This window comes from Caretta caretta, chromosome 3 (assembly GCF_965140235.1).
Source record: "Caretta caretta isolate rCarCar2 chromosome 3, rCarCar1.hap1, whole genome shotgun sequence".
NCBI classification, from domain to species: Eukaryota; Metazoa; Chordata; order Testudines; family Cheloniidae; genus Caretta; species Caretta caretta.
The window spans coordinates 45,523,307-45,537,573 of NC_134208.1; the positions used below are offsets into that span (position 1 = coordinate 45,523,307).

At 42.0% G+C, this 14,267-nt stretch overlaps 2 protein-coding genes across 7 annotated transcripts in view; one reads left to right on the forward strand and one right to left on the reverse strand.

The window, feature by feature from the left end:
- Window positions 1-14,267, forward strand: part of MCPH1 (microcephalin 1) — a 231,741-nt gene that overhangs the window by 101,545 nt on the left and 115,929 nt on the right. The gene's annotated exons all lie outside the window — the stretch shown is intronic.
- The window catches only part of ANGPT2 (angiopoietin 2), a 71,974-nt gene continuing 62,329 nt past the window's right edge, over window positions 4,623-14,267 (reverse strand). For both annotated transcript variants that reach the window (XM_048845303.2, XM_048845302.2), the window contains exons 8-9: window positions 7,609-7,739; window positions 4,623-6,000 (exon numbers count right to left, since the gene is read on the reverse strand). In XM_048845303.2, coding sequence (XP_048701260.1) covers window positions 5,840-6,000; window positions 7,609-7,739 — 292 coding nt within the window. In that variant the 3' untranslated portion in view covers window positions 4,623-5,839. The remainder of the gene's footprint in view (window positions 6,001-7,608; window positions 7,740-14,267) is intronic.

Sequence of the window (14,267 nt, forward strand, 5' to 3'; positions counted from 1 at the left end):
TCTGCTCAAAGCAGGACCAATCCCCATTTTTTGCCCCTGATCAACTTAACAGCCCCCTCAAGGATTGAACTCACAACCTGGGTTTAGCAGGCCAATGAGCTATCCCCCATGTGATTGCAGAGCCATTGGCCATTATCTTTGAAAACTCATGGCGATCGGGGGAAGTCCCGGACGACTGGAAAAAGGCTAATGTAGTGCCCAGCTTTAAAAAAGGGAAGGAGGAGGATCCGGGGAACTACAGGCCACTCAGCCTCACCTCAGTCCCTGGAAAAATCATGGAGCAGGTCCTCAAGGAATCAATTCTGAAGCACTTAAAGGAGAAGAAAGTGATCAGGAACAGTCAGCATGGATTCACCAAAGGCAAGTCATGCCTGACTAATCTAAATCTCTTCTATGACGAGATAACCGGCTCTGTCGATGAGGGGAAATCGGTGGACGTGTTGTTCCTTGACTTTATCAAAGTTTTTGACACGGTCTCTGACAGTATTCTTGCCAGCAAGTTAAAGAAGTATGGGCGGGATGAATGGACTATAAGGTGGATAGAAAGTTGGCTAGATTGTCGGGCTCAAGGTAAAGTGATCAATGTCTCCATGTCTAGTTGGCAGCCAGTATCAAGTGGAGTGCCCCAAAGGTTGGTCCTGGGGCCGGTTTTGTTCAATATCTTCATAAATGATCTCGAGGATGGTGTGGATTGCACCCTCAGCAAGTTTGCAGATGACACTAAACTGGGAGGAGAGGTAAATAGGCTGGAGGGTAGGGATAGGATACAGAGGGCCCTAGACAAATTAGAGGATTGGGCCAAAAGAAATCTGATGAGGTTCAACAAGGACAAGTGCAGAGTCCTGCACTTAGGACGGAAGAATCCCATGCACTGCTACAGACTAGGGACTGAATGGCTTGGCAGCAGTTCTGCGGAAAAGGACCTAGGGGTTACAGTGGACAAGAATCTGGATATGAGTCAACAGTGTGCCCTTGTTGCCAAGAAGGCCAATGGCATTTTGGGATGTATAAGTAGGGGCATTGCCAGCAGATCGAGGGACGCGATCGTTCCCCTCTATTTGACATTGGTGAGGCCTCATCTGGAGTACTGTGTCCCGTTTTGGGCCCCACACTACAAGAAGGATGTGGAAAAATTGGAAAGAGTCCAGCGGAGGGCAACAAAAATGATTAGGGAACTGGAACACATGATTTATGAGGAGAGGCTGAGGGAACTGGGATTGTTTAGTCTGAAGAAGAGAAGAATGAGGGGGGATTTGATAGCTGCTTTCAACTACCTGAAAGGGGGTTCCAAAGAGGATGGCTCTAGACCGTTCTCAGTGGTAGCAGATGACAGAACAAGGAGTAATGGTCTCAAGTTGAAGTTGGGGAGGTTTAGGTTGGATATTAGGAAAAACTTTTTCACTAGGAGGGTGGTGAAACACTGGAATGCGTTACCTAGGGAGGTGATGGAATCTCCTTCCTTTGAAGTTTTTAAGGTCAGGCTTAACAAAGCCCTGGCTGGGATGATTTAGTTGGGGATTGGTCCTGCTTTGAGCAGGTGGTTGGACTAGATGACCTCCTGAGGTCCCTTCCAACCCTGATATTCTATGATTCTATGATACTACAGGAGCTGGTATGACAAATGTGCTTCTTAAAAAGCTGGAAGATACGGGAATTGCGATAGCTGACATGAGAGGTCAGGGCTACGATAATGGTGCCAACATGAGAGGAAAGAACAGAGGAGTGCAGACGTGGATCTGAGAGTTAAACCCTCGAGCTTTTTTTGTCCGATGCAGTTCTCATTCATTGAATTTGGTGGTCAGGGATGCAGCATCAGCTTCTACTGAGGCTGCTGAATTTTTTAATGTAATTCAAACATCTATATATTCAAAGCATCTATATATTTTTCTCTGCATCAACTCATCAATGGTAAATTTTGAAGCAACATCTGGAAACATCCTCTCTGACACTGAAACCACTGAGAGCCACACGATGGGAAAGTCAAGTGGAGGTGATAAAACACCAATTTGGAAAGATAGATGATGCCATAGTTGCCATTATGGAGGATAACGCTATGACAGGAACTGTTCATGGGATAACAGTGGCAGAGGGAAATGAAATCACTAGAAACATACATAACTTCAAATTTCTGTGTGGTTTAGTGTTGTGGCATGACATACTGTTTGAAATAACTGTTGTAAGCAAGAGACTCCAAGGTGTTGACCTTGATATATCTGGAGCAATGGAACAACCTGACAAAACAAAGTCATACTACAGTCTTACCAGTCAGATGAGGGATTTCAAAACGTTCTGAAGAGTGCACAGAAGTTGGCACAGGAACTTCACACGGAAGCTATTTTCCCACCCATTCAAGAATACAAGAGTCACCGAAGAAGAAGACGACATTTTGATTATGAGGCATGGGATAATCCCATAAGAGACCCCAAACAACAATTCAAAGTTGAATTCTTTAACCAGGTGCTGGATTATGTAATACAGCCAGTTGAAGAACTTTTCATGCAGCTCAAGGAACATGCAGTATATTTGGGCTGTTGTATGATATTCCAAAACTCCTCGCTACCTGACGAAGACCTACACCAGAAGCAGAGCACTAGAGACAGTGTTGACACATGATGACATGCGCGATATTGATGTGAGTGATTTAGGTGATGAACTGAAAGCCCTTTCAAGATACATTTCAGCAGGATCAACTCCAAAGGCTGTTCTGGAATATAAGTGCACAAATAAGATGACCACCCTCTTTCCAAATGCTTTTGTTGCTGTGCGCATACTTCTAACACTTCCTGTAACAGTTGCCGGTGGAGAACGCAGTTTCTCCAAGCTGAAGTTGTTAAAAACATATCTACGCTCCACGATGACACAGGAGAGGCTGGTCGGCCTTGCAACAATTTCAATAGAGCATGAGCTGGCCCAGACTGTGGACCTTCAGCAGGAAGCAGTTCAAATCTTTGCAACCAAGAAGGCATGGAAAGCACCACTTTGATTATTCAAACAGATAAAAATGCCAGTGTTTACTATGCAGACAAGAAAAGTTACATCTGCTGTTCAGGCGTTTGAAAGTTAAGTGTTACTTAAAATTTTTGAACAAGGCGTTTTAAGTTGTTAGTTCTCCTTTATTGGGGTACTTTAGCAGAGCAGTACCATGAGAGGAGTAGAACAGGAAGAGGCAGAATTGAGACTTTCAAAGTTTTGTCCCAAGCGAGGGAGCATGGGCGTGTCATTTGAGCTCCCTGCCTCAAGTGCCAAAATATTGTGGATTGGCCCTGTCTAAACATTAAGGTTTGATTTTAAAAAAACTACAGAGTTTTCAAATAAAATTAGAGTTGGTAATTACAGAATGATGATTTTAAGACTTTGGTTGGGGTAATGATCAAGGTTAATACCCTGGTAATGATTGAGAGTATTGGAAAATCAAACTAGACCAGCAATGTCTGCTTGTTAGATGTGCTGAAAATTTTGAGCAACTCAACAGATAATTTTTAACAATATTATGAAACAAGAATTCATATTTTACAGATCTGACTCAAGCAACTCAATTCCTAATAGGAAAAAATAATTAAACCTTAAATCAGCATTAGTTTCATCATCTGATATTGTCCCTGTACTTTCCTTAGACAAACTGAAGATTATAGTTGAGGACAAAGAAGCATGGTTTTTATTTAATGACTGACCAGTCATTCATACTGTACCCATTGTTGTGCTGTCTGATACCAAGAGGTTCCTTAATGAGCACTTTTAAAGAATGGATTGTTGCTGTGGGTAATGACCTAAATCTTTCAGAAGTTGAGGATATCTTTTGTATTTCTTCATATGGATAAAAGTATTATGAGTGTTTTGGTGATCTATTGAATTAAAAATGGGGAATAAAGTATCATTGCATTGTGAGACAGTCGTTTTATGGAAGTGATTTACAAAGTAATCTTTTGACTTAGTATGTTTGAAGAAGAATGTCATAAGCTTGATAGAAGTAATATTACATTTTAAATAACGGTCTTAAGTATTTTACATAATAGGCAGAATATAATTGTTAGGGCAACTCAATTAACTTTTAATTCATGGGGTTCATATAAAACACTATGAAGTATTATTTTTATAAGTCTCATAATGTATATTTTGCCTCTATTCTCCTTGACTAATTCTGATACATTACTTGCTACCAGTACAGCAGTCTGTTTTTGCCACTGAAAGCAAGTAACTTGGGTAACTTTTTGAGAGCAGTTGATTTACAACAATATGGTTCTTCTTAACTCATTTCCCAACATCAGTCACAATTACTGATGTAATGTGCATATAGAAAAGATAAAAATACTTTAACACGTTTTGTTATCTGAGCCTCAGAAAAATCTAGAAAAATTTTCTGTACCGGAAACATGCTTTTTTGTTTCTCTTTTGGAACTCAAAGTTCAATAGCGGTCAATGAAAAATTTCTAAAATTGTCGTGTTGGGGCTGATACCAAGCATGAGAAATTTCGACCCAGAAGTTATTTTTTTGGTGTGACTTCTATAAAACATTGAAAGGGTTTAGAAGAGAAGTGTCTTCTGAACCTTAATTTTAGCATTTCTGTCAATACTCTATAATACATACTTTTTCAGCATATTGTTACAATAAACATTGGGAAAAATCACCAAATAAAGCCATTTATTCACTTAAAGATCTACATTGAGGCCTAGATTATCACCACACTCAGAATTGTCTGAGTCTCATGCAGCTATTTCCCACACAGAAAAACTGTCTGACCATAGGATATTTTTAGGTTTCTCTTCTTTCTCTTTCTAAAATGTAATAACATTTATCTTAAGAAATAACATGACCTTTTTTCCATAAAAGAGCAGATTGGTTTTAAAGAAGTTATTAAAGTTAGCTTATTTTTCACAAAGGGTCTAAACAAACATCACCAGGTGATATTTAATTGCATGGAGAACAGCAGTTGTCTGATGTTTAAGTGAGGCAACAGCATTATGTAATACTTAATTCTCAGTTGTTATACATTAAACAATTAGAAAGGGGAAAAAGTGCAATCTTCATAGAAAATGTAATAAAACACACGATAGTATACTATAATTGGCAGGATTGTTTGTACTTTAAAATATCAACGGCAATAAGTACAACATCTGATAGTTTAAAAAAACCCTTAAAATAGTGATCAATTATACACAGTATTTTCCAAGAATAAATGCAAAGCACTTAAATGGAGATGCTATTTCTCCTAAGAGTGTTAAATAAACTAATGTGGACTGCAAGAAAAGCCCCAAATAAGTCTAAACGTTATTTAGAAACCTTTGCAAAGGAATGTATCCTTTAATTATGACAATGAGCTAATTACAAGGCACTATATAGTTTTATGTACATAAACTACAAACAAGGTATGGGATAGAAAAATAGTTCTAGATTTAGATTGCAAGTTAGGAGAGTTTTATATTAATGTTTTATTAAAGTTCAGTGATGAGCACAAAGGCGCATTTCTAAAACTAAGTTTTTAGATATTTTTCACAGTTCCAGTTATTTACTAACACACAGAACATAAACGATCAAGAAAACAAAGTCCTTAAATTGTCTGACAGTTTCTTGGACAGCCTTTAAACTCAGTCTTTCTGCCAAAATCATTGTTACACAGATTATTTCATGTTTTAGACTTTGCTGTGTCTAGTTGAGTAATGTGAGCTTGAACTGATGAAGACTATCACAATTCAAGAATTGGAACAAATTGATCCCTTCGGAATACTAGTGCATGTTTTCTGGGCTGGAAAATGACACATTGTAGCTGTGAGTTTAAATGTTTGGCAAATGTAGTCTTTGAAGACTATACAATACACAATTCATATACAATGCAAAGGGCATTTAGAAATCTGCTGGTCGGATCATCATAGTTGTGGCTTTGAGAGAGTAGCCTGATCCTTTCCAGTAATACCACTTAATACCATTAAATTTGTTGGTGTTCTGCCGCAATGGATAGTACATTCCATTCAAGTTGGAGGGACCACATGCATCAAACCACCAGCCTGTAAGAACAGAAAACAAACAAAGATCTGAAATAATGAAATTATCAGTGTAGTTTTCAAAATTGTATATACAAATACCTTACAGCGTCCTGGTCCTGAAACTAGAAAAAATATAGGAATATTAAAATACCTAGTTTTCAATTGTGTGCCTTCAGGTCTCTCCTCCTTGCTAACTTTAACCATGATGAAATGTATATAGCAGAGTAACATACTTGAGGAATAGGCACTACAAAATTTGGCTGTAAGAGTTGTAGCATTTTATGGGATGTGGTTGTAAGTTAAGGGAGAGGGCTTCAATCAACTCATCAAAAGCTTAACTTACGACATATTTCAGAGGTTGATGGTGACAGATCTAAGGGCAGAATCTGGCTTGAAGACGATAATCATGATATTGTATCTTTCTCTTTTTCCTTCTCCCTTCTCTCAAGACTATATAATTTTCCACTTTTAAATCCTACATTTCTACTTAAATGAAAATTGCTTCCCTTGCAGTGAATTCAGCTTGCTTCAGTGCTTAAAGTCTGTAAAGATGTGCATTATTTCTAAGCCCCTCAGTACTGAAACTCTGTATAAAGGAATGATGAGAAAAAAGTAGTTGAACTTATTCAGTTTCACATCTTTTTCTTCAAATTTCGCTTGTTGTCCTGAGTTATTAGTAAGGAATAGGGAAACTTTATTTTTATTAGTAAAAACAATATTTTTACACTTTTATTATACTGATGGTAATATGAGTGCTATGTTTTCCAAGGCAATAATCCAGTTCTCCCTTTGGATAAATTTAAACTGCCTTCAGACTTGCAATCTATACAGTCAGAAAGCAGATCACTGCTTTGTAAATTGAGTGTGACTCTCTTTATCTCTTAAGCAACATTTAAATTACAGAAAGTGTGACTGGATTGCAGAATTATAGAGGAAGTTAAACCTGCTTTCAGATACAGAAACAATCTAAAATGTAATGTCAATAAACCTGTGAACAAAATTGTTCCAGAATTTATCCACCTACATAATAATTTTGGTATGCTTTGAGTAAATGTATTCTCACTTCAAATTATATTTAAATATGGAAAAAAGTAATGTTTTATATTACTGAAATGTATTCTTTCATGACAACTACATTCTAATTGTCATGCTTTTAAAGAGCCTATAAAATGCTTAGTTCCCACAGGAACACTAGAGATTTCTTGTGCCTAATTAAACAATTAAAAACTATTTTGTTGATTTAAAAGATGATTTCTGATTTGTTTTGGGGGCATTTTGACCATTGGGCTACTTTCCCATGCTATTTAGAAGCGCACTGTGCTGTCTTCCACTCATACCAGTTTCACAATACCATGCCTTGTTGCACCAGTTGTGAGAGAATGATGGCCTATTTTCCCGCCCCTCCCCCCCACCCCCCCGATTTTAACTCCTCTCATTTTTACTTTAGCTGAGCTGTCTGAAACGGTAAAATAGTAAATTTGAACTCACTGAACTAGCATTTCCAATCGTGAGTTTTGGACTTTGTCACTAGTCAGGATTTAATACGTCAAAATTACCATCTATTTACCTCATGGACTGTTTTACTGCCAATAAAAATAGGAAGATTGAGAAACAGAAAACCATTCCTACCTCCTGTTAGCATTTGTGAACATTTGCAAATACATTTGTCATTGTCTGCATCCTTTGTGCTAAAATCATTTCCTGGTTGGCTGATGCTACTTATTTTGCCCGCCGTCCCAGTAAGTCCTTTAAGGTGGATCCTGTAGAAGTGCAGAATGGAAAAACAAATGTTAGATTGAAGCTAATGGTAGTTGATCTACACAGTAATGAGGAAATTTTTTGTAATAAATATCCTGTTTAAACAGTTTGGTTCTCCTCTTGTTAATGTACGGCTATAAACTTTGTTTGAAGGGTATTGTGTTGGTATGAACAATAACACTGTCAGCATAATATTATACTGAAGAGATAAAATCACCTCTGCTTTTATAGATGTTTGTTCCACCTCTGTGAAATTAACGGAGATTATATGGAGGTATATATTGATAATCCTTGAGAAATATACTCTATGTAAGAACTACTAATACTATAGTAACTTGTAATATTAAAGTGCATTGAATGCAAGCAATACTATTAATGGATTTTTAAATCCTTTACCTAATTTTCTCCCTGCCTTATTCTTACACTGTTTACTCCTGGGGGAATACTGCCCCTGCACAGAATTCATGTCCCCTGCAGATTTCTTTGCTTCCCACAGAAAAATGACTTTCTGACAGGAACATAAAAGGACGCGGCAAGAGCAATCATGCACCACTCCCTAGCAGCACAGGTACAACGTTTTAGGCACCCAGAGCAGCTGGCAGAGAGGTAAATCACCATGGGGCTAGGGACACCCCAGCCAGATACTCCTACCCTGAGCTGGGAACAGCTGCTAGTCCTGACCGGGCTGGAGGCAGGAGAGAATGGGACTTCCTCTTCCCCTGCAAGGAGTGGCCAGGGCTGTGTCAGACCCACCCTCAGAAACCAAGCTCAGCATCCTCTCCTGCTTCCTGCCCCCATCACTCCTATGGGTGTGGGGGGTCACTGTGTGGGGAGCTGCTTCCTCCATCCGCGCAACCCCCATGCATCCAGACCTTCCATACCCAGACATCCCTGCCAAGCCTCACCTGGTACATCCAGAACCTCCTAGCCCTCCATACCGAAACCCCACCCTGCTAAACCTCAACCCCTGCATCTGGAGCCTCCCTGCACCCAGACCCCCTGCTTCCAGACCCTCACATCTGTACCCAGACCACCCTTACTGAGCTCCCTGCACTCAAACCCCCACCCTGATGCCCTACCCCCTGCACCACCCTGAGCCCCCACATCCAGACCCCCATGCCACTGACTGCCAACTAGCTGCACCCACACTCCCACCCTACCAAGCCCCACTCCCCCAGCATGCAGACACCCTCCACCCCCGCTGAGACCCCCAAACCCAGACCCCTCGGCTGGGCCCCAACAACCTTCACCTGGAAACCCCTGCAGAGTCCCATTGCCCCTGTACCTGGAAACTGCCCCAAGAGCCTCTGTGCATCCAGATCCCCACTAGACCTCCCACTGAGCTGCCTGCACCCAGATTGTCTCACACAGACTCCACTCACTCCACACCTGGATTCCCCACACTGAGCCCTTCCATACGTGGATTCTGCCTGGTTGAGCCTATCTGCCCTGCACCTGGTGCAGAGGGGCATGGCCCCAGGGTGTTTCTCGGGCAGGCACAGGCCTTGTGCTGTGTCAGGGTTGGGTGCAGCCTCACCACTGAGTCCGTGTCCTCGGGGTGGGGAGGCAGTAGGGTGATCTCCCACCTTCGTACAGCCAGTGGCCTGTGCTCCCTGCTGCCATGCTGGAGCCTCTGCATTTATTTATTGACAAATAAAACTTGCAGAATTTTAAAATGTGTGCAGAATTTTCAATTTTTTGGTGCAGAATGTCCTCAGGAATAACTGGTATTAATATGCTGTGGCAGTCTAATATGAAAACTGTGTATCAGTGATGGGTAAAATTTAATTGATAATAAGGATATTTTCTCTGTCCTTTCCTTCCCACTTTCCAAAGGGACTCTTCCTTTGCAAATCTTTTAAGAATAAAAAAAAGTCAAATCAATTCATGGGCAACAGTGATGATTTTAATTTTCAAATATTGCAGCAAAGATACAGGCTATATAGCACTTCATAGTCATATGACAATTCTAACTTTCAAGTGAGGCTGCTACTATATTGTTTTTAAAAACTGAAAGATTTATATCCTTTGCATATCAAGTAGTATAGAGCAGTGGTTCTCAAAGCCAGTCTGTCGCTTGTTCAGGGGCTTGTTTACCTGCCGCGTCCGCAGGTTCGGCTGATCGTGGCTCCCACTGGCCGCGGTTCGCTGCTCCAGGCCAATGGGGGCTGTGGGAAGGGCGGCTGGCATCCGATGAAGTGAGCTGTAGCTCAGGAAAGCTTATGCTCAAATAAATTTGTAAGTCTCTAAGGTGCCACAAGTACTCCTTTTCTTTCTACATAATTATTGTAATAATCTTTGTGCAAAATGTGTCTTATTGAGGTATCATTTAAAATCTAAGAACACACTGATCGTCAATATTCTTGTTATATATGAAACATGTATTAAGAGTTATGAATATAAACTGAAATTGATTACCATGTGTTTACCAGCAAGTCTGGAGAATGGGTAAACCAGTTTCTCAAATATACAGGATAAACTGGCTCCTCTAGCAAGGTGTCAAAGTTGATTGCCCATCATCTGTCAAGTGACTATTGTTTGGCAATGAAGGAGGGGCAGGAACAGATCAGTCTGAATTTTAGCAAACAACATGGAAATGTTTTCGTCATGAGACTCCATGTCTCCGTCCACACAGCTGGAATGAACTTTATTTAGGGGTAATCCTCAGGAAAATGCATTTCAACAGGTGACTGGACTATAAAAGCGAGGCGCAAAAAGCACCCCAAACTATATCAGTCTCTCATCTAAGAACACCAAGGAACTAGCCCCTTGATTTCTGAGGCATACCTGACCTGAGAATTTAGTCAGTAATGTTGCTGGGAAACTGGTAAGGATTTTATCTTGAACCAAGTCTAGCTTGTTATGTTTAACTACTAAAAAGCATTTTATCTTTATTTCTCTTTTAACCATTTCTGACTCAAATATCTTATGCTTGTACTCACTTAAAATCACTTTGTTGTTAAACTTGTTTTATTTTTTAATAAAACTAATCCAATTTTGTGTTTAAATTGAACAGTTGAAGTAACAAACTGTTGCATATTGACCCCTTACAGAGGCAATAGACCTCTAATATCTGAACTGTACAGTAGAGGGCTGGAAAGTGAAGAACACACTTTTTTGGGAAAATTCAGGACTACGAGTGTGTTGGGGTCACCCTGCAGGTAGTAACCAAGGCTACGAAAGCCAGAATGTGACTGGAGTGTTGTTGACAGGCAGCTGATGTCACTGCTGCTGGGCCAGGTCTGTAGCTATACACAGACACTCAGTGTGTGAGCTGCATGCTGTTAGATTTAGAGTTGCCAGACGTCTGATTTTCGACTGGAACGCCCGGTCAAAAAGGAACCCTGGTGGCTCCAGTCAGCACTGCTGACTGATCTGTTAAAAGTCCAGTTGGTGGTGTCGCCGGGCTAAGGCACGCTCCCTGCAACTCATAGAAGCAGCCAGCATGTCCCTGTGGCCCCTAGATGCAGGGGCAGCCAGGGAGGCTCTGCTCACTGCCCCGCTCCAAGTGCCATCTTTGCAGCTCCCATTGACCAAGGGGAACTGCGGGGGTGGCACCTGGGGACAGGGCAGCATACTGAGCTGCCTGGCTGCGCCTCTGCCTAGGAGACAGAGGGGGACATGCTGGCCGCTTCCAGGAGCCACCTGAGAGGTAAGTGCTGACTGGAGCCTGCACCTCAACCCCCAGCCCTCCTGCACCCAAATTTCCTCCCAGAGCCTGCAACCCACACCCCGTCCTACACCCCTGCCCCAGCCCTGAGCACCCTCCTGCACTTCAAACCCTTTGGCCCCAGCCTGGAACCCCCTCCCAAGCCCCTCATTTCCTGGCCGCACCCCAGGTTCCGCACCCCCCAGCCGGAGCCCTCACCCCCTCCTGCACCCCAACCCTCTGCCACAACCCACTGAAAGTGAGTGAGGGTGGGGGAGAGCGAGTGACGAAGGGAGGGGGGATGGAGTGAGCAGGGACAGGGCCACTGAGAAAGCGTGATGCAGGGGGTAGGGCAAGGGTGTTAGGTTTTCTGCAATCAGAAAGTTGGCAACCCTGGTTAGGCTGTTTGTGAGAAGCCCAGTTTGGGAGCTACAACAGTAGAGCATTATGAGGCACCGAGGTTACAGGCGGTGACACAACCTCTCACTGGCCTGGATTGCACCCTGAAATGTGACAATGGCCTTATTTCCAAAAGTACCCAGCAACCAGCATCTCCCAGGGTAGACTATGTGAAATTAGAAACCTAAGTATAAATTATTGGCCAATGATGATAATTTGGATAGAAAGTGAGAGAGAGATTGTAAGTACAAAGGTCTCAAAGCACTTAATAGGCATTAAGTTAAGGTTAAGATTCACAGCCTCCTTTTCAGATAGATAGCTATAGTTCTCCCAGTTATATAGATGGAGAAACTGAGACAATAAGTTGCCATGTCCAAAGTCACCCAGCAAGTCTGTCAGAGGTGGGAATAGAACTAGATCTCATGACTTAGTCTTGTCTTGTTCTGACCATATATGTTCCTGTGTTAAGTGGATCAGTATATCATTTTGTTTCCTGGAACAGCTTACATTGTTTCTGTGAAGCATTTAAAAAACTTACTGATGTAAAAGGAAATCATTGTTATACCATGAACATTACAGTGTGCTGAATATTTTCCAGATAATTTTAAAATGTATATCCTTTTTATAATGTTAAATAAAATATACTTTAAACCACTGCATTTTATGGCATGTCAAATACTTGCTTGCATTTCAAGAGAAAATATCTATTTGCAGACAGCCATCTTAGTTTGCAGTAATTATTTTTTAATAATGTAAATGGACAAGGGTAATGACCCATTTTGCAAAGGTTGCCCTTATAAGTATTATAGTGCCTTAATTTAAAAATAAAATCTCTGCTATAGAGTCTAAATGTTTCCAGATGAGAAAATATTTGGTTTGGATTTGAAACAACCACATACTATTTAGGCATTAAGATCTAACTTTTGTTAAGGGAATGGGGGTAAGTTACTGATAGTTCAAGTGGCCCTGCACATTCCCACTGATGGGGTACCTAGCTGCCTTTGGTAGAACCTCCTACTAACAGTGTCACCTACAGCACCCTCACCCCCTCATGGATGGATGGATATGAACTTCAGTCTGTTTGTGAGCCAAAGCCTTTTTCTTCTTAAGGTAGTGGTAGCTTGTTAGTATATTTAATGTTTTCTGTCGTTTCGGGTTATAGTGGAATTGAAGCAGAGGACGTGACCACATGTGGAGGCTCAGCTGCAAGGGAGAAGGACACCCAGCTTCCCGATGTTTGATTTGCTGAACCTTTAGTCCCAGAGTCTGCAAGGACAGGGAGACTTACTTGAAGGTCCTTCTCCAGGAAGCTCTCAAGGCTAGACTCTCTGGATCTGATCAGTCCTCAGATCCAAGGTCTCAGAGGCCAGTCATGGCTCCTGTGAGTTCCAGTGACTGAAGGGTTCCAAGAAACTGAAACCCCTGTTGGGGCTGGATTCAATTCCTGTGGCTTCCTCAGTAAAGCTCCTGAGGCTACACATGTCCAAACCTGGGCTGCATGGTCAGATCCGACTACCCTAGTTCCGGAAGAGAGGTCAAGCGACAGTTCGATCATCCTCACCAATACCATACCTCATGGCTTGCAACTTTCTGATCCTGATGGATCCCTCTCATCTGTAAGACCAAGGTCAATTCCTACTTCCACTTCTGGATCCAGGAAGATGGTTTCAATCAGTGTGTCAGAACTGGGGCCATCAGCACCTTCAATTCTGAGTGGTGTAGCACTGAAAAAAGCTACATAGGATCAAAGTAGCCACTGTTGACTGTGCCACTTCCCATGCATCAGAATGATCTATTCTGTCCAACTCTGACAAGATTGATATGGTTCCAGAGCAGAGACCTGTTTCACCTCCAATTTCAGTAGCAATGGAGATGGATTTGTGTATAATGTTGGATCTGATGTTGTCCAAGTCTTTGGACTTGCTGTCAGTTCCTGCTTTGGTTCCAGTGTCAGTTCCAGCTACATCCATGGTTCTGGAAAGGTCTGTCACCGTGCAGCCCAAGTTCACTTTTTGGCTCCAGTTCATGCTTCAGATCAGAGGGTGAAATGCAAGATTTCTAAAAGGAGGCATGCTTCCCTGGTTCTAAGATCCATCATCATCTTTATCTATTGTTAAGAAGAAGAGGCCAGAAAGTGGCATGCTTCCTCTTTCTGAGACCCGTACAGGGTCTCCACAAAGAGCTGGATACTCAGACCTTCCTCTGGATTCATTGTCATCTCTGGTGCATTTTCTCTCTGATCCAGACCTGGATCAGTACCAGGGGGAAGATAGAGCAGCGGTTCTCATACTGTGGGTTTGGACCCCAAAGTGGATTGCAAGCCTGTTTTAATGGGGTCACCAGGGATGGCGTTAGACTTGCCAGGATGGAAGCTGAAACCTGAGCCCCACTGCCCAGGGTCAAAGCCGAAGCCCAAGGGCTTCAGCCCTGGGTGGTGGGGCTCAGGTTACAGTCTCCCCCGCCTGGGGCTGAAGCCCTTGGG